At 36.7% G+C, this 18,822-nt stretch overlaps 2 protein-coding genes across 7 annotated transcripts in view; one reads left to right on the top strand and one right to left on the bottom strand.

The window, feature by feature from the left end:
- The first annotated feature begins 510 nt into the window (after positions 1–510).
- Positions 511–4,729, top strand: LOC121734385. Of its 6 annotated transcripts, none has more exons than XM_042124974.1 (6): positions 511–610; positions 807–880; positions 1,896–2,084; positions 2,454–2,598; positions 3,626–3,759; positions 4,459–4,729. In XM_042124974.1, the coding sequence occupies exons 2-6, from the start codon at positions 827–829 to the stop codon at positions 4,672–4,674; spliced, it is 738 nt and encodes a 245-aa protein (XP_041980908.1). In that variant the 5' UTR covers positions 511–610; positions 807–826; the 3' UTR covers positions 4,675–4,729. The 6 variants fall into 6 exon arrangements, with proteins under 6 accessions (XP_041980908.1, XP_041980911.1, XP_041980910.1 ...); XM_042124977.1 differs by having other exon boundaries at positions 773–880; XM_042124976.1 differs by having other exon boundaries at positions 765–880.
- A 1,174-nt stretch (positions 4,730–5,903) lies between these two features.
- LOC121734469 overlaps positions 5,904–18,822 on the bottom strand; it is a 131,842-nt gene continuing 118,923 nt past the window's right edge. The window contains exons 11-19 of the mRNA XM_042125081.1: positions 17,536–17,707; positions 16,831–16,915; positions 15,818–15,961; positions 15,083–15,191; positions 14,459–14,526; positions 12,711–13,688; positions 11,652–12,320; positions 11,057–11,388; positions 5,904–6,332 (exon numbers count right to left, since the gene is read on the bottom strand). Of these exons, the coding sequence (XP_041981015.1) occupies positions 5,904–6,332; positions 11,057–11,388; positions 11,652–12,320; positions 12,711–13,688; positions 14,459–14,526; positions 15,083–15,191; positions 15,818–15,961; positions 16,831–16,915; positions 17,536–17,707 (2,986 nt within the window). The remainder of the gene's footprint in view (positions 6,333–11,056; positions 11,389–11,651; positions 12,321–12,710; positions 13,689–14,458; positions 14,527–15,082; positions 15,192–15,817; positions 15,962–16,830; positions 16,916–17,535; positions 17,708–18,822) is intronic.

The following is an 18,822-nucleotide window of genomic DNA, read 5'->3' as shown; positions in this document are numbered from 1 at the left end:
CAAATATTCTATGAATATTTAGTAAACTGGATCGTCCAACTAACCCAGTAATAATCCACAGTTTAAGCCTATATCGCACTTGTGTGCTTAGATAACACTAGGTACAGTATACACTGTTAAACTATGGCTCAACTTAATTTAAACGTTTAGTTAATTAAATTTTCAGTTAAAATCTTCTCAAAATGAAAACTATATTTTGAAAAGCTAATGAAATCATTGCAGTTTTGTGAAATAGTATTCAATTTGCAACTTTTTGCAGTTTTCCGAGCATCATTAAGCATGCCAAAATATAACAATTCCAATACCAAAAATTATAATTTTCATGATATTGTCAATAATCATTGGACAAGAGACGACTAAAATTGTACAACCTTCCTCTTTTTTGAGACTCGGGTAAAAGTTAAATTAAAATCAGTAGGGTTCTCAAGTATGTGTGTACATACCCTAATCATAACATCACGTTCCATCGGAGGTAGAAACGTAAACAAATAACAGAAGCATTCCCCTCAGTACGCGATTTCTGTGCGACGATAACATTTATTGCATATTTATTAAATTGCGACAAACTGGACAAAAATATACAGTGCTACAGTGAAATATAGAGAACAGGGTACTTAGATAACTTGCATTCGATAATTTTGATAGCAAAGTTAGAAGCCAAAAGGACTTGACAAAACGCGTGTGAGTAACATGGCGCTTGTCATGCCGCAAATCATATGCTAATTTTTATTCCTAACTTCCCTGTCAAAATTCTCGAATGCAAGTTGTCTAGGTACCTCGTATCAAAATTAAGTGGTTTTGTATAGATAATGAAAAGTGAATAGCAATGAAACGCTACGTATTCGTTTTGGTTAGCTTGTATATTGCGACCACTCTACAGGTAATCAGTTTTGGTTTCCATTTATATCATATTCCATATTCAGTTTACGTTTAGAATTGTTTATTTAGGCTGGATTAAAATCTAAAAGTTATTATTGTACATATTATTACAATTTGTAACCAATATCAAACAATTGTTGTGGGTTTAAAAGCTTTATTTGACTTAAAAAATATTTTTATCTCTTTTTCTAAAAAAATCATGACACTTTTATCTGGGGGCACGGCCGTGCCCCAGCCAAGCTTTATTCTCTTTTTCTAAAAAAATCATGACACTTTTTGTTGTAATTTTATAACTCAAGGACGGGCTCACTATCCAAACCATAAAGTTAATATACGTCCTATCGGAAGTAGGTAGGTTCCGATAGGTATAAATTAACTTTATGATCCAAACCAAGTCCATTATATATTTTTTTAATATTTCACTTTATACGTAGCAAAGCCACAGAATATATATTAGTAGTACCAACGAAGCACGTTACGGGCCGCTAGTCTAATAAACAATTTTCTTAACCAGAGAGGGTCTAAAACTGCCTTCGGCAATTCATATTACGTAACATTATCTTTTCAATTTCCATTTGAAATATTATATTAAAGTAAATTGCCATGAAATTGGAGTATCATATTATTATTGTACTACATTGAAAAGCAAGTATCGCATTGAAAGTAAAAAATTCATCTGATGTAACTCTCTTTTCAATGACGGTAAACGGTGAGCTTGCACCGTTTATTCTTCTTTTATTATTTTGACTAGTGGATTATTCTTTTGTCTAGTGTGACAATTATTTTACTGCCTAAACGTCCTAATAATAGCACAATAAGGGCATTCATCACTTCCTGATAAAGCTATCCACCACTTAACTTGACAGATGAAGTATGGAGAATCTGTCATAAAAGTTGTGAATAGCCTATTCGGCACTTTATCAAAAAGTGGTGAAACAGGCCCTAAGCATAAAGACCAAGTCTACGAACAGGTGATTTTTACACCGTATAATATTATTATGAGGCACTATTTCCAGACGGATTTTCAAGAGAACCTAGTCAATGGATACCGGGCGTTGATAGCTGACATTCAAGTTCGGACTCAGAAGTCCAGGGAGGACATGGACACCCTGGTCTCGCAGATCAAGCTGCTCATGAAAAACGAGGCTGATAAAGCGATTAATTACATGACGGTGTACTTGGAGCAGATCTCTATGTATTTCCAGGTATGTGGGGTACGGTAGAGGGAGTTGGAAAGCACAATAGTTCTTGATATGATGATGGTATTATGCTCTGAATTTTAGGTAAATTTGAAATCCACTATCTTTTTAATATCAGTAATATTATCTTGTCGTTAACAAAAAAACTATATTATTATATCCATATGCTACCGATTTCAATATGATGGTGGATTTTGGCAGCCCAGATCTAAACTGATCTGATAACTATGGTTGGTGTAAAATTGCTTTGATATAATTTTCTTGTATTTGTGTATCTTGAAACGGCAATGCAAAACGCAAATGCGAAAACGCGAAAATTGTATTATTATAATATTCAACCTGCGTGTTAATATTCTTTTTTTTTTATTATTTAAGGTGATCATACACGATCGCAAACCTCGTAACGGGACATACTGTAAAGAGAGCATCGTGAAACTTCTTGGGGAAAACTTGCAGTTGGCTGACGAGAACGTCACTTTGTGCCTGGCTTTAGGATATCAAAGGGTTCAGAGGTTACCAGGTAAGACGTATTATCTGTTCAGAAACCAATAACGTTATACCTGTAATACTACCAAATTTATACGTGGGAGAGCCATGCTTCGGCACGAATGGACCGGCTCGACCGGAGAAATACCACGTTCTCACAGAAAACCGGCGTGAAACAGCGCTTGCGCTGTGTTTCGCCGAGTGAGTGAGTTTACCGGAGGCCCAATCCCCTACCCTATTCCCTTCCCTACCCTCCCCTATTCCCTTCCCTTCTCTACTCTCCACTATTCCCTTCCCTTTCCTTCCTTACCCTCCCCTATTACCCTGTTCCCTCTTAAAAGGCCGGCAACGCACTTGCAGCTCTTCTGATGCTGCGAGTGTCCATGGGCGACGGAAGTTGCTTTCCATCAGGTGACCCGTTTGCTCGTTTGCCCCTTTATTTCATTAAAAAAAATCGAATGCCAGTTATTTAAACACATTAAGTACGATGAAATTTATGTATTCAGGTTACTAGCTGAGTTACAATTGATAATTTCAACAGTCGAATATCCATAGTAAATGAGAAGGTATAGAATTAAGGTACCAAGTAATATGACTATTATTCACTAGACAAAGTACCTTATATATGACAAAAACTTTAGCCCGAATAGCCATTCACGAAAATCACCTAGGTGATTTTCGTGAATGGCTACTCGACGATGATTAGCTATGCAAAAATTAGCCTGGTACAAATGGTTCAATTTTCTTATTAAAATTAACGTATTCGCGTCGGTATGGCGGGCTGTAAGCCGCACCCGACAAGTATGGCATTACGCTTCCGCCTACTTATTTTTTTTTTTTACTATCTGAAAATACAAGCATTTTTGTAGAACAAATCGTTCGACACTCGTTATTTATCCGACACGTTCGATTAACGCCCACGCGTTTGGGCTGCCAGTGCGAGCGCTATGACCATCATTTTCGTTTTTGCCTTTACGTAATTATACCCCTGTAAAACCGCCATACTGGTACAAATGACCAAGAATTGTGTGTCAGTATCTCAAGGCCTAAAAACTTTCTAGAGAAACTACAAGTCCACTTCGAAACGTTGGAGAATCTGAAGAAATATTCAGCCTCAAAGCTGTTCGAGTGCCAGAAGCAGCAGCAAGTAGGTGGAAACTGTTCTCATGAGAGCCAGGATCTAGAGAGGACTGTGGTAAGTTCCTTTTTTAGGATTATTTTAGTACGGTAAGGATGTAAGTTCGCAGGGCATCGAAATATTATTCCATGGAAGAGTAACCAAGTCCAAAAAACGATTCCACGAAATGCACACCAAGGCGTACTTTTAGCTGGTTGCCATTACATACTATGGTCGGTCACAATATAATTTTCATTGACGACAATTATAGAACAATGATGGAAATGCGCAATTAGTTTTGTCTGTAGAAAGCATTAATCTTATAGTAACATCCGATTCAACGGAGGAGAAATATAATTTTCCCGATTAATGTTTCTGTAGGATTAATCTCTGTGATCGAAAATATTTCTTTTGGATTGATGTTGATTCAATTAAGGATTTTCCATTCTAGAGAGAAAATATATTATATTGACATGTTCTATATTTGATGATTCATGCTGTTTTAGCCGTGTCTTTTATTTTCGTGCAATCGTTCTCGAGCTCAAGTATACTTTAAAACTTTAGAAAATGTTTTTAAAGTTTACAAAATAACGGGTTGCACTCCAGGAGTGCCGGAGGGAGTGGTAACGAAACAGCAAAAATACACTTGAAATATTTCGATCAGACTACGTACCTATACTGACGCTAGCTTAACATTTTTACCCATCTCAAGAAAAGTTAATGCCGCTAAAAGTTTTCGCACTTAAAAAATAGCGTCATTCTTTCCGTTTGTTACAGTTCCTATACGAAACATCACCTTTTCCGGTGGTGATGTCAGAGATCGCCATCAACGGCTTCAAGGAGGTCTCCGAACTATCCGTCTGCCTCAAGGACATCATATCACGCATGATGACTCACTCTGTGAAGGTGATAGGCGACTTCAACAGGTGCATACACAACATAGAGATGCCCAAGTTGAAATATTTACTCAAGTTCATGAAGAAATACGCTTGAAGGAATAGAAGCTGGAAATTAAGTATCTAAACACACTATGCCGACTTTCCGCGGCGGAAGTTTGGCTTGATTCCGCCTGCAATGTATTTTAAATTACCGATGATACACCATGCCGAAATTCCGCCGCGTCGTATGCGTTTGACATTGCTGACGTAATCATGCGGAATTTCCACCGCTGAACTTCGGTGTTTAGACAATAAGAGCACTGAAAATTAATATGCAGGTTAAGATAATAGCGTTGTTATTTTAAGTGAATTGTTAAATTTTCATGTCTTATCAATTCGCACAATTCGATTTTAAGTTTTCTTAATTTTCTCCGTCTTATAGCCTAAAAATAATTTTTTTAATCGAAATATACGTTATAATTAACTTAAAACTCTCTTGAACTCCATAATATTGTGTTTACTAAAAGCGTAACATCTTAAAATAATAATAATCATCTAATAAGTGAGTCGTGACGAAGAGGAGTCATATCAATTCAGGGAGTATCGGTACCATCATCAAAAATTCGATTTACCAAAAAAGTAATCTACACAGAGACCCTGTATGTAAACATGGTACCTACACATCGTTCAAACTTTGAAATTTGTATTGCAAATTAATAAGTAATAATGAATTTAATGATAACATATTTTCACTCGCATAAAATGAAGCAATAAATTGCAAATGAACGCCCAATTAGAGAATTATCGTACATATTCACTTTAATAGCCATGATATCCTGTTCAACTTGTTTGCACTTCGATTATGCATATCGTATTGATAATACAGAGTGGCTTTAACATATAAAACATGCTATAGCAGCATTACACATGCTAATTGTATGAAATTAACGATATAAAACATAATAATGTCCAACTGTTGATGTTTTGATTAAGTAGAGAAAAATAATAAGCAAATATTAACTTTTTCTAGATAGCTGTATACATAATATTATTAAAATATTCATATGATTTGGGTAAAGTTTCCGGTGTTATAGTAAACAAAAATATTAATTATACTGTAACGATTACCCAAATATATCGAGACTGCAAGAATATTCGACTTATTTGGTGCGAAGTATATTTTCGATGTTACAAGACTTAATCATAAAGAACCAAAGTATCACCGAAGAGTTCTTATTGTCAAAGTTTAACGTGGCAACAATCGATAAACCGAAAATAGGACCTTTTCAGAGGTCAATAATTCCTATTAAATGTCATCCGAACATCGCCTATAACAAGGTAAAGTTAGGGGAAACTCACCCATTGAACGTCAGTGAAGCAGGGCTGGTACTTCAGCAGCCTACTGAATCTCAAGGTCCTTTGGGCCATGGTGAGGGGACCGACCGGTCTTGATACGTGTATAAGAGGAGACGGCATTGGTTGGGGTGGCGGCGTCGGCGCCGGCGGAATACTCCTCTTCACCGTCTCAAGAGGCACCGTTCTCGCCACCAACGTATCGCTGCCCACCGAATTGGCACTACCACTGAACATGTTCATGAGATCCCCGATCGATCCTCCTCCACTGGACCCAGTGTTGCAGCGGAGCTTGTCCAAGTCCGTCAGACTGGATCCTCGGCGGACCCGAAGGCGCGACCCCGAATTCATGAAGTTCTGGTCTCGTCGCACATCGGCCTCGCTGGCCGCTTGGCACTTCCGTCGCCGAACCATCGTGTACTAACACTTCTCACGTAAAACGCGACTAATTTGCATAGGAATTGATAGTCAATTATGCCACGGCCGCCCGCAGGACGATAACGCGCCCTCGACGGTTTCCGTTACACAATCACCTGATAGATGTCCTGACGATACAGAGCCGGGGTTTCGACTGAGAGCGGGCGTGAGCTGGTCGTGTCTTAACAACGGGGTACCACTTACGAGTCGAGTGCTACATACCGAAAATGTTTTGTATGTAACTGGTTTTATGTGAAGAAAAGTATTTTTTATTTTGTGAAAGAGAAATTTTGCTTTGCGGATTACAAATATAATTTTCATACTTTCATGTTATTAAGATGTAAGATGAATGAAAAAACTTTATTTCAATATCATTATTGTTTCAGAAATAGATAAGAAGATAATAGTTCGGCTAATAGTGGTGAATGCTGTTGCTTTACCCAATTAAGGCAACGATTCCCTTTGTTAAGTTTTCGTGTAAAAGGAACATAAAATATTTTTGGACCACCTCTTTCGAGCATTCTCTCTTTTTACTTTAATAGAAAGAAAGAGATCGCGTATCTAAAGATATCTTATAAAGTTACGGGAAATCCTTTGCAGATGTAAGAACAAAGTCGGTATCGATAACTCCAATTAGTACGGGAAGCCGTAGCGGATTCAAATATATTTTTATATGTCTTGGTGTGTCTCTTGTTGTCGTTTAACATCTGGAGTATGTATAGCTTCTAGCAGGTACTACTTAATACAAAATAAATATTCATAGTATCAGAGCAAATAATTGCATATTAGGCCCTTAGGGTCTTGTCATCCTCGTCTGGCACAGTGAAAACTTCACAATATGACAGACAAAGAGAAGCTGAATAGTTAAACGCTGTTTTTAACCGACTTCAAAAAAGGAGGTTATGAATTCGATCTGTATGTAGGTAATATTTCCAGAACTGCCTAGTTTTCATATATTATGTTAGTCTATATCAGTGTCTGAACAAATGTGCCAAACAAAAGTGTATGTATGTATGTGTTTATGTTTGTGTTCGCATATCTCCGGAACTAGTACGCTGATTTAAATAATATTTTTTTTGTTGTACCACGTATTCAACTTAGGGAATACTGCAAGTTTCATCAAAATCGGTTGTGTAGTTTTTGAGATAGGGAATTTTAATTCTTAATTACATACAATTTTGAAGTCGGTTTTATCTTTTTAAAATACTATTATTAAGTAAAGAATTAATTTTAATACACTTTTTTTTGCTTATGCGGTATGTTATACATGATTAAGTAATGATATACACAAATCTCCCTTTTAGTCTGGGTTACTTAAAAATATATAAATGTTTTATGATACGTTTCAGAGACTTTTGGTAAGTAATTATATTTACTTGTGTAAGAATATTTGGCTTGTACGCATATCAGCTAACGATGTTTACGTTTTCATAATAATATTATGCACTATTCCGTTTCCTTTGTCATAAAAAACGACACTGTGCTTAGTAATACTTTACATCAAGGGTGGCCAACACGCGGCCCGCGGGCCACATGCGGCCCGCCGTCTGTGCAAGGTCACCCGTGTGGCCCGCGGAGCCCACATTTTTTTAAAGTAAAAAAAGTTAATACTAAAATTACCTTATCATACCTACTATAAAAAGCAAACTAAACACTTCTTTTAATTTCAAAATCAACACAATATGCTCTATCTACATAAACATTAAAATAACCCAAAATTGTCTCGATCTTAATCCCTCAAAATGCTGCGTTGTCACCTTTTCGAGAAAACAGAACGTAATTCTTACTAGTTATACGCTCAAGCAACAACCTTTAGAACGTCTTACGTCAGTTCGTGATCTAGGAGTATACCACGACTCCAAATTACTGTTTGATGCACACGTAGATCAAATAGTATCTAAAGCTTACAAAGCGCTCGGTTTTGTGCTAAGGTGTGCATCGTCTTTCAAAGATATAAAAACAATAAAAACATTATATTGTACCTATGTTCGTCCCCAATTGGAATACGCCTCGCAAGTTTGGAATCCTATGTATAATGACTATATTGATCGTATTGAAAACATCCAAAAGAAATTTGTTCGTTACCTTTGTTATCGCTTAAAAATCCACTACGATTCCGATAGTTATTTTGAAATGTGTAAACGTCAACATCTGGTTCCGCTCAGGATCAGACGCGATGTTGCCGACTTAGTTTTTCTTTTAAAGATTGCCTCCAATAAAATTGATTCCCCCGTAATTTTAGAAAAAATTAATTTAAATGTACCCTCTAGAATTTTTAGATTTAACCCCCCTATATTTGTACCAGTAGTTTCGACTAACTACCGTAAGAATTCATTTATCTTGCGTGCAGGCAATAACTTTAATAATATTTCTAAATCTTTAGACTTAGACCTGTTTTCTACTAGCATTGTGAAAGCCAAGCGACTGCTTTATGAATACTTGCTCCAGTAATGTTTGGTCATACAACTGTCACTTATATTGGCTTTATTCGGTGTTTGTTACTTACGTTAGAATATGTTTACGTATAGGCTTAAATTTTAGTATTTGTGACTCTTTAGTAATAAGTCTCACTTTACACATTGTAATATACCTAGTAGTATGTGGCGCCTGTTATATTTGAACTTGTTACTCATCCTGTATATCTATTTGTGAGGACCTGTAATTGGCTTCCTATTTTCTAGTATAAGTTATTTACTATTTTTATTGATAGCTGTTGGTCTTCCTAACACAAATAAATAAATAAATAAATAAATAAATAAATAAATAAATAAATAAATAAATAAATAAATAAATAAATAAATAAATAAATAAATAAATAAATAAATAAATAAATAAATAAATAAATAAATAAATAACGTACTGAACGCGTGACTGGGGTGTTTTCTTTGCTTATAATTGATTTCTAATGCTTGCTTTGCTTTGCTTTCTAATAGGAAAAATTAGTATCCGATTTTGACTGTGCACAGTCTTAACTGTCACGCACTACGTGTATTACATAAAATTTGGTAGTGCGGCCCGGGGTAAAATTCTACTTCCGAATTTTGGCCCCAGTGTCAAAAAGGTTGGCCACCCATGCTTTACATGTTAATACTTTGCCCTTGTCTAACGCGTCAGAAAAGTGAAACGAAAAAGCAATGTAGGTACCTATAACAATAATATGTACAATGTACATACTATAAGCCTCAGTTTGGATATTTTTAGTGACAAAAGGTTAACCTTATGTTAACTCATTTGGTAAGAAACATAATATAACTTCCCGCGTTCCAATAAATTGCAATAATTGTTGTACAATAACTAAAAATACAAAATCTCTATTTTTTGGGATTACATTTGTCTTTTCCTACGAATAATAAAAACTATTTCCTATACCCTATATAGGGAAAATGTTGTGCCGTAGTAAATACAGGCAAAATATAATATAGGGAATTTATGTACATAGACATAAATTCCCTATATTATATTTTCCCTAGACCCAATGAGCATTAATAAGGTTAGTGCTAAGTGCTCACAGTAATGGAATTTTCTTATTTCTCAGCAGCGGCGAATGTAGCGCACAGCACGACGTACTGTGCTACATTTGTTCTCGAAATGCACTATACAAATACACTATACGAAACACACTTAAAAATAGTCCAACCAAAAAAAACGTAAGAAAAAAGATATAGAGTTTTACAGAAAAATTGCTGTTTGGTTTCTTCTATCTATTATGCTAAAGATAAGTTTGAATTAGCATAGCATAATATTATAATAATATGAGGAAAATGTGAATGTTGTAAAGAAACATTTGCAAAAGTGGTTTAAATTGTAGGTGAAACCGTAGGACAAAATAATTTGAAGACATGATAATCCCACTTAAAGTTAATTGCAAATAAATTAGTATTATAATTGGCTCTCAACGGAGACTAACAATCTTTTATTAAATAACGGGGTGTAGCTAACACGTTTATTACACGATCGTCAATTTTATTACACCATTATGAGTCTGTATTTGGTTTTATTTTTATTCAATAATGTCTTATAGCTTTCGGTTATCCGATAATTCAATATCATTTTATCTTTTGGGCCAATGCAGTTTTTTAAACTTTAAATAAATATCCATATTTAATATAAGCCTTCCCGTGCCTTTCATATACATGAAGAACTAGAATAACGTATTTTATCAAAAATGAACTGCATCTACTCGGCACAAGTGACCGTAGATTTAGCACGTTTATTCTGTGTTTACTTCTTACATTATCTTGCTAATATTACCTACATAATATATGCTAATAAAAAAGGCAGATTGGTGCCAAAAATATGCCTATAGTTTACCATACAAAAAGGTTTTCCAAGAAAGGCCAATGGCCGTAGTTAAAGGTTAAGTCATCGTTGTTATTAATCTTAGTGCGTAATCAAATAATTTACCTGCTATGTGCTTAATTAAAACAGTAATAATAATGTGATAATATTTTGTACTTACCTTTATCCAAATCCTGTTATTTTTGGAATGATAGAGCATATTGACAGCTAATCAAATATATACAATGTAGAAGTGTGCCTTCTACATATACATAGTAAGAATAACACTCCTATGTCATTGATTATCCCTATTAATTCTCCATTTATAGACATTAAAAACAACTGAAAAAATACAGACGCTTCAAATATATTAAAAATGTTAAAAGTCGTAATAAAGGTAGGAAAAAATAATCATATTCAGAGCGTCTGTTAAGGTCAAAAGTACTCACGTTCAGCTGCATCACGATCTTGTTGTAGGCTCGGTGCCATCTCTGCTTCGGCGTCAGCTTCGGTTGCTCCGGTTGGAAGTCCAGCGGTTCCTCGTCAGCTCGTCCCTGCTCCTCATTGAAGACACTGTCATCCTGGTACTGTTCATCGGCTTCGTTGAATCCCTCCTGGTCGAATTTATCGTCTTCGAATCGTTCGTCCTGCTCCTCATCCTGGTACTCTGTTGCTGGCTCGTCAAAGGACTCTCTTGGCTCTAATCTGTCCTGTTCTTCGGGGACCTCGTGGTACTTTTGCCGTTCCTCTTTGAAACCCACTTTCGATTTGTCAGCACCCTCTGGAATAGAAATTACTCCGTTGGAGACGCTAAGAAGTCTCTAGAAGTTATGTTTAGAAGAAAAAAAACTAGCTGTAAAATTTGGAAAATTTAGGATACGTTTACCTTTAACAGAAGCTGTTCAAATAAAATACAAAAAAGTTGTAGCGAGCCAATCGTAGTCACTAAAGTCTTTGCGGTGAGTGCTAAGTGAAGTAAGATATACTAGCCAGAGAATTAAGTGTTCACTACTTCTAAGTTGTAATAATATGCCATTTCCTCACCTTCCAAGGTCGTCGAGATCGATACTTTATCTTCGTGTTGGGATACGAATGAGCTTTGTGATGTTTTTCGATCAAGAACGGAAGGCGCGTGGCTGACATGGCTATCGACTGACGGCTTCCTCGTCACGGAGCCATTCTTAGCAGGCGACGACGTCATATGTACGCTAGCAGTTTCCTCCGCCGCTCGGGCTTCCGCAGCAACATCTTCAAGGATCGTATCATGGACCAAATCGTCATCACGATACCTATCCAAAGATGCTCTGTCTACTTGATCTATTTCAGTCTTTTGGTACTCATCTTCGTAGGCACTTTCGTCTAATTCACCGGGAGTATAATCATCAGGAGCTTCGGGCAATGTCCTCGTTCGCTGCACTGACGGTCTTTGTATCGACTCTTGCCTTCTCAAAGAAGGTGTTCTCGGTAACGTTGGAGCAGTGGTTGTAACAGTAGGTTCGTAGATTGATGACTCATCGGGGACGGATGTTGTTTCAGGATGGCCTGAAGCGGTTGTGAATTGTGAGGTAGAGGTAACGGTTGGCATTATTCTTGTAACTGGAGCAGTTGTCGCAGTTGGCTGGGTCGGCTGTGGTTGACTCATAGCAGGGGCTGCAACAGCTGCAGCTGCAGCTCCAAAGAAACTTCCGAGTTTTTTGGCACCACCTGCCATTAGTGATCCCAACGTAGCAGCGCCTGTAAGTACAGTTGCTTGAAGCTGTTGTGCTGGTAGTTTTTGCTGCTGCTGCTGCTGTTGCTGCTGCTGTTGTTGTTGTTGTTGCTGCTGCTGCTGCTGTAATTGTTTTTGTTGTTGTTCCTGTTGCAGCCTTTGCTGTTCTAATTGCTGTTGATACTGCTGTTGTTGTTCGTACTCTTGCTGTTGCTGCTGTTCCTGTTTCTTTTGTTGTTCATATTGGTCTTGTTGATATGGTATATTTTCTTGCTCATAATTCTGTTGGCCATACTGCTGTTGATCATAATGCTGTTGGTCATATTGTTGGTGATCATACTGTTGGTCATACGGTTGCTGGTCATGCTGCTGCTGATCAAAAGGCTTTTGATCATACTGGTTTTGTTCATACTGTTGGTCATACGTTTGTTGATCAAATTGTTGTTGGCCATACTCGTCCTGATATTTGTGTTGATTTTGATCATGTTGGTAATCATACTGTTGCTGTTGACTTTCCTCTTGTTGAAAGTCATATTTTTCTTGTTGACCTTGATCCGCATATGAGTATTTTCTGTCTTGCAAATAGCTGTCATCACCATATGATTTTTCTTGTTGTTGGTCAGCTTGGAAGTCATAAGTATCATACTTTTGCGCGTCTTCTTTTGTATTATATTGGTCGTAATCCTGTAGATAACTTTGGGACTTTTGATCATCGTGATATTGTTGACTATAATCCGACTGGTAATCTGTTTTTTGCTCCGAGTATTGATTTTGTAAGTCATTGTAGGCTTGATCTTGTTGTTCATATTGTTGTAACTGTTTTTGAATGTATGACGTATCAAATTGTTCATCATTTTGATCCTGGTACACATCCTGCTGGGTAGTTACTACAGGGAGATCTGACTGCGTAAAATTTAAATAACTTTGATCACTATAAACATCTTGTTTGGTTGTCACTATTGGTGGCTCTGACTGTGTAAAATTTAAATAGCTTTGATCCTGATAAACTTCTTGTTTTGTAGTCACTATAGGCGTTTCCAACTGCGTATAATTGAAGTAGCCTTGCTCTTGATATACCTCCTGTTTTGTGGTCACTATTGCCGGTTGTGATTGCGTATAACTTAAATAACTTTGGTCTTGATATACATCTTGTTTCGTGGTCACTGTTGTTGTTTGTGACAGAGAAAATTTAGAATAACTCTGATCCTGATACACCTCTTGTTTCGTCGTTACTACTGGTGTCTTCGACTGTGTAAATGCTTGAATCTTGGAAGATAAAGACTTCAAAAAACTCTCTTCCTCCGTTTTCGGTGGATACGAGAACTGTCCTGTATTGTCCTGTGTTTGAGTATCGCCCCACGTTGTTTTTTGAGCTGAAATTTTAAACAATCTTTCGAACACAACAAACACAAACTCTTCGTAAAAGCCATTAAATAACTGGGACATTATATATATTAGACATCTAAACGGTTAGTGGCGTGTTTAAAAATAGACGTACACAAAGCGGATATTTTTATCTATACTTGACGAGTATAGTGTAAAAAAGTGATAGTGCACACATAATATGTGATACAAATAACAGAGTTTACGGACAATTTATAGTTAATTTTAATATTTAGTTAATTTAAGATTCTCAAGTTTTACTATTGATGAATATTAAATATTATGTACTAGCATTATCATAGAACCATTATCAAAAATCTCATTATTCACGTCAATGTTATCACAATATTATCATCAATTTCAAGTACAATAAGTTAATGTATATGAATACCGGAACTGCAAATGAAAACTATAATAATGTGAAATTTTCACGTTAGACATTCAGTATTTTTAAATCTTATCTTTGACGACTATTACTACCATTATGGTAATAAAGATTTCAATTGCATATCCGTCAAGCAGTTCTCAATTTACTCCAAGCTCACTTCATTCTGTAAAAACTCATCGAAGGCTTTAAACGTTGTTTCTATATTATTTACAATTATTAATAATAATCCATAATTGACAAATCTGACCTTGAAAGCGTCTACGTCACCTATCTTTATATTTAAGTTATATTTTGTCCTTAGGGCATTTCCCGCTTATTTAGAGTAAATTCAGAGCTGCCAACATGACAATATGAGCAGTAAATGAGAGGTACCTGTCGCCGCCGGCGGTGTCGCGTGGGGTGTCTCATCAAAGAACGGCTGCATGCCCTCATCGTCGTAGCTAAAAATAAAAACAAAATATCATACATAAACTGCATTGAAACGATATAGCTGCGTTGCAAGGAATATGTTTTTAAGAACCAATAGCATCGTTCTTTATACCCTCGCTAAGCGCAGCGATTTGATTGGATCTTTTAAAATCACATTCCTCCTCTTCACACGTGGGAAAGCCAAGCCATCGGCACGAATGGGCCGGCGCGACCGGAGAAATACCACGTTCTCACAGAAAACCTGCGTAAAACAGCGCTTGCGCTGTGTTTCGCCGAGTAAGTGAGTTTACCAATCCCCTACCCTATTTCCTTCCCTACCCTCCCCTATTCCCTTTCCTTCCCTACCCTCCCCTGTTACCCTATTCCCTCTTAAAAGGCCAGCAACGCACCTGCAGCTCTTCTAATGCGGCGAGTATCCATGGGCGACGGAAGTTGCTTTCCATCAGGTGACCCGTTTGCTTGTTTACCCCATATTTCATTTTTTTTTAAATAAGCACCGGTAGAAACGCAGTCTCATTATTAGATTATTGAGAAAAGAGTCCCACAGACTATAAAAATTCAACTAACCTTGTATTATAATTGGTGTCTTGATAGGAGTCAGTGGCAGTGTCTTGTACATGGGGCTGGTACCCGTAGCTGTCGTAACTACTTACGTCGGGCACAGTCCTCTCTAAATCTACAACAAAAACAATAATTTAGTAAAAATCATATTATAACTAGAATGTCATAGATTCAATATTTTCTAATTCAATAATTTATCTAAATTCTTTTGATTTATGCGCAGGAATCGCACATTTTTGGATAATATTATAAGAAATGATGCTATTTTCAGATATCGAAGAATCTCTACATCGTATTTCATTAATATGTAAAGAAGTGACAGCCAGACATATTTTCATATTTATAATAATAGTAAAGATGTTTTCGTCCCCTACAATAATTTATTTATTTATAATTATAACATTCAAATTGCTTTATATTTCACAGAAAAAACGAAATTAGCCAAAGCAAAGCGTTGGGTTGTTACCCACATTTTTACTTTACCATTTTCTTTTTTTATGACGATGATGGGCATTGACGATACGTTCAAACATCCATTTTTGACATTTAAACTGTCATTGTCGTTGCAATTTTGCAGAAACATATCAACACACATGGAACCCACTTCTGTGAAGAGCTTAACATTATTGATTAACAACCATCTTCTGTCAAATTTGTTGAAATATCAAAAATGGATCATCGCAGCATCACCAATTATCCAGTAGATATCATAATATTATTATAGTTAAAAGCAGGCAGCACCTTGAGTGTAAGGCACGTGAGCTCTGGGCAGTGCGGAGGGGGCGCGCGCGGGGGGGCGGGGCAGCCTGCGCCCGCGCCGCGCCCAGCTCTCCCCCGGCGGCACGGGCAACGCGCGCCCGCGCTTCGGCGTCGACGATGGCGTCGCTACACAACACACAAAGCGAGGTGAAGCTACTTATCATATTATAGGAGTACCACAAGGATCTCTTCTAGGACAAAATTAATACAAGTTATAGAGGGTTCGACAAGGATCTTCCTTAGGGCCAAATTAGTTTAAGTCATATGTTTCGGGGTCTTTAGAAGTGCAACGCGGATTTATTTAGGACCAAAGTTCTGCAGTGATATATTTCAGGAACTTTAATGGAAATCTCTCATTTTAGGGCCAAAATTATAGAATATGTTTTACAATAATCGATTTTAGGAGAAAAATGGTACTGCTACAGGGTAGATCTCTATAGCAATTTTGTAATAAATATTTAGGGAGTTTCGTATAGATTTTTGTTGGTACATTGGAAACACCCTTAACCCATCAATCCCCAAGCGGCAGCCCGCTGCCGCATAACAATTGAAAATCTATTGTATCTGCGATACCCACAAAGGATGTGTTAAATTGAAAGCAATAAATTTAAATTCAATATGTAGTTTCTTCGGATACAATTAAAAGGATTAAACATAAATGCGTATAACAATTCGGCTACGACGTCCTAAAGCTGATAAGAGACAAATACACAATTGACACTAAGAATAAAGTGATGAAAAAGCAACCACAATGTAAGAATATAATAACGGAATAGTGGAGCAAGAGGAGTTATCAAATGTTCAAAGCATAACTGTCATTTAAGGTCCGGTCGCAGGAGACATGTTAAATTTTATTTCGTTAAAGGCTCTTTCATTAGAACAAGAAGTTTGTATGGTTATGACTGCTATTTGTGATCAAAATGCAATGCTTTTGTTAGCTCATATTGCTCCACCCACTACAATTTGTGTTAATACATAATAAATTGTAATATTACCTGGTAGACTGGCCGCGGTACGTCGCGGCCGCGGTCTATACGGAGCCATCTCATTGTAGTCAGAGTAGCGGGAAGACGGTGGTAACTGAAATAAAACTACACGTTTGTCAACTATCTTCATAATAATATTATCTTAAATATTACAAGGTGGGCCATACAACCACAGACTTATACTTTATATTGAAGTATGGTTAAGACTTAAGACAATAATTCTAAATGCAAATCACCTTATGACAAGGAAAACCGATCTAGGGCACGGTAGTGCTCCAGCCAATCTTTTTAGCAAATGCACGGCCGTACCATATTTTTCTCGAAGAAGTTCGTGGCTACTTCACACCCCCTATATCTTCGATGTTAACAAAGCTATAGATTTAGATTTCCGGTGACTAGGAGCAAGTATAAGAATAAGCAAAACTGTATAAAAATAAAAGGGAATATTATGCAAAGGTATATAGCATACTGCATAAGTACATTAAAAAATCCGATCCGATACAATTTTGCACACTTTATATCAGAATATTGACAGAAACGTTATCAATCATCGAAAAAACCGCCCGAAAGCAACCTTTAAACAGCCTTACCTCTCGGAAGAAGATTTGAAGCAGTTTTAGCTCGCCGTAGCTACCTTTGGTCCTTGAAGCAGCCTTAGGTTTCCGAAGCAACCTTTGAACTGCCTTAACTCTCGAAATCGGAAGACTACTGTACCTGTTTAGGCGGTATCTGCGGCAGCTGCACGACGGAGGAGCGGCGCTTGTTGAGGAAGTTCTCGTACTCAGTGGGCGTGAGGCCGCACTCGTCCCAGTCGTACGGGTATGGGTAGCAGCTCGAGTCATAGTACTCCTCGTAACTCGGCTGAGAGGTTATGTGCGGGTGGTCCCTGGAATTGGAAATTAGTGTTTTAATTTATAGAATGTATTTAAACTTAAATAGCAATAAATAAAGTGGTATGACTTGCTCAAAATATAGCAATAATATATGTTATGTAGTTGTACGGCTTACACAGAGAGCAATAATAATATAACTAATTCTTTATAATATAAGCATTGTAATAAATAAAACTTGAATTAATTGGATATTGTATACGATGGTTCCAGAGTGGAAGTCGCTGGGAGCTGTGTCACAGTTTATACTAGTACAGCTCCCAACGCTACTTACTGAGTGATGTTTTGATTGTGTTTTCCATATATGTAAAACTCATGTAAAACCTATTTTATTTAAATAAATTTTATTATTATTATTATAAAAAAAAAAATCAATACAGATTACAGTAGTACCACTTATTCAATTAGCATAGTGTTATGCTTAAAAAAACTCTCAGCTGGTTTTAACATATTGATTGACTAAAATATTATCACTGATACGTACTACCGAAGAAATTCATTCATAGGCAGTTTACGGAACTATGTCATTTGATTGAATTATGTCAATTCAATGTTAGTCGTGATCTGTCAGCTGTGTTTAACGTAAGGGTCAATTCAGACCGCAACGTGACGCGTAGATGCATTTCTAAATTTGTATGGATTTGACAGATTTCAATTGCGTCAGACGTCTTGCGAATCTGTCAAATCCATACAAATTTAGAAATGCACCTACCATTTTTCGCCTCAACTCTGACGCTGGCAACTCCTAAATGGGGAGGCTTACGCCAAAAGAAGAAGAAGGTTTTTGGAAGAAAGTGAAAGAGTGATGTTGTGTTTTTATATTATTTTCCTAAAATTGTGTTATCTGGGTTTTTAATGTGTAATATTGGTAGGATATTAACCATTAAATATTCGTTATCGTGCACAAGTGTAGGAAAGTGATGTAATAACCAGAAACGTGCTCTTTTGTGTTCCCTCCAAAACTCCATCAAAAGTTTCAGTAAAGCGTCTTACCACTTTACTGAATCGACCGACTTGACTTCTTGACTGTATTGACTTTATACTTAGACTTTGACTAGACTTTAGACCTGACTGACCTGACGATAATATAGAAAAAATTGTATAAAGCATA

This window comes from Aricia agestis, chromosome 15 (genome assembly GCF_905147365.1).
Source record: "Aricia agestis chromosome 15, ilAriAges1.1, whole genome shotgun sequence".
In the NCBI taxonomy this organism is placed as follows: domain Eukaryota; kingdom Metazoa; phylum Arthropoda; class Insecta; order Lepidoptera; family Lycaenidae; genus Aricia; species Aricia agestis.
This window is presented reverse-complemented; position numbering and strand designations above follow the sequence as displayed.

What these genes read in the sequence shown, in the direction of transcription:
- LOC121734385 (XM_042124974.1), top strand. Translation starts at nt 827, where the DNA reads ATGAAACGCTACGTATTCGTTTTGGTTAGCTTGTATATTGCGACCACT. An exon ending in AGATCTCTATGTATTTCCAG is followed by an intron (nt 2,085 to 2,453) that starts GTATGTGGGGTA and finishes TTATTATTTAAG; the next exon opens with GTGATCATACACGATCGCAA. An exon ending in AAGGGTTCAGAGGTTACCAG is followed by an intron (nt 2,599 to 3,625) that starts GTAAGACGTATT and finishes AAAACTTTCTAG; the next exon opens with AGAAACTACAAGTCCACTTC.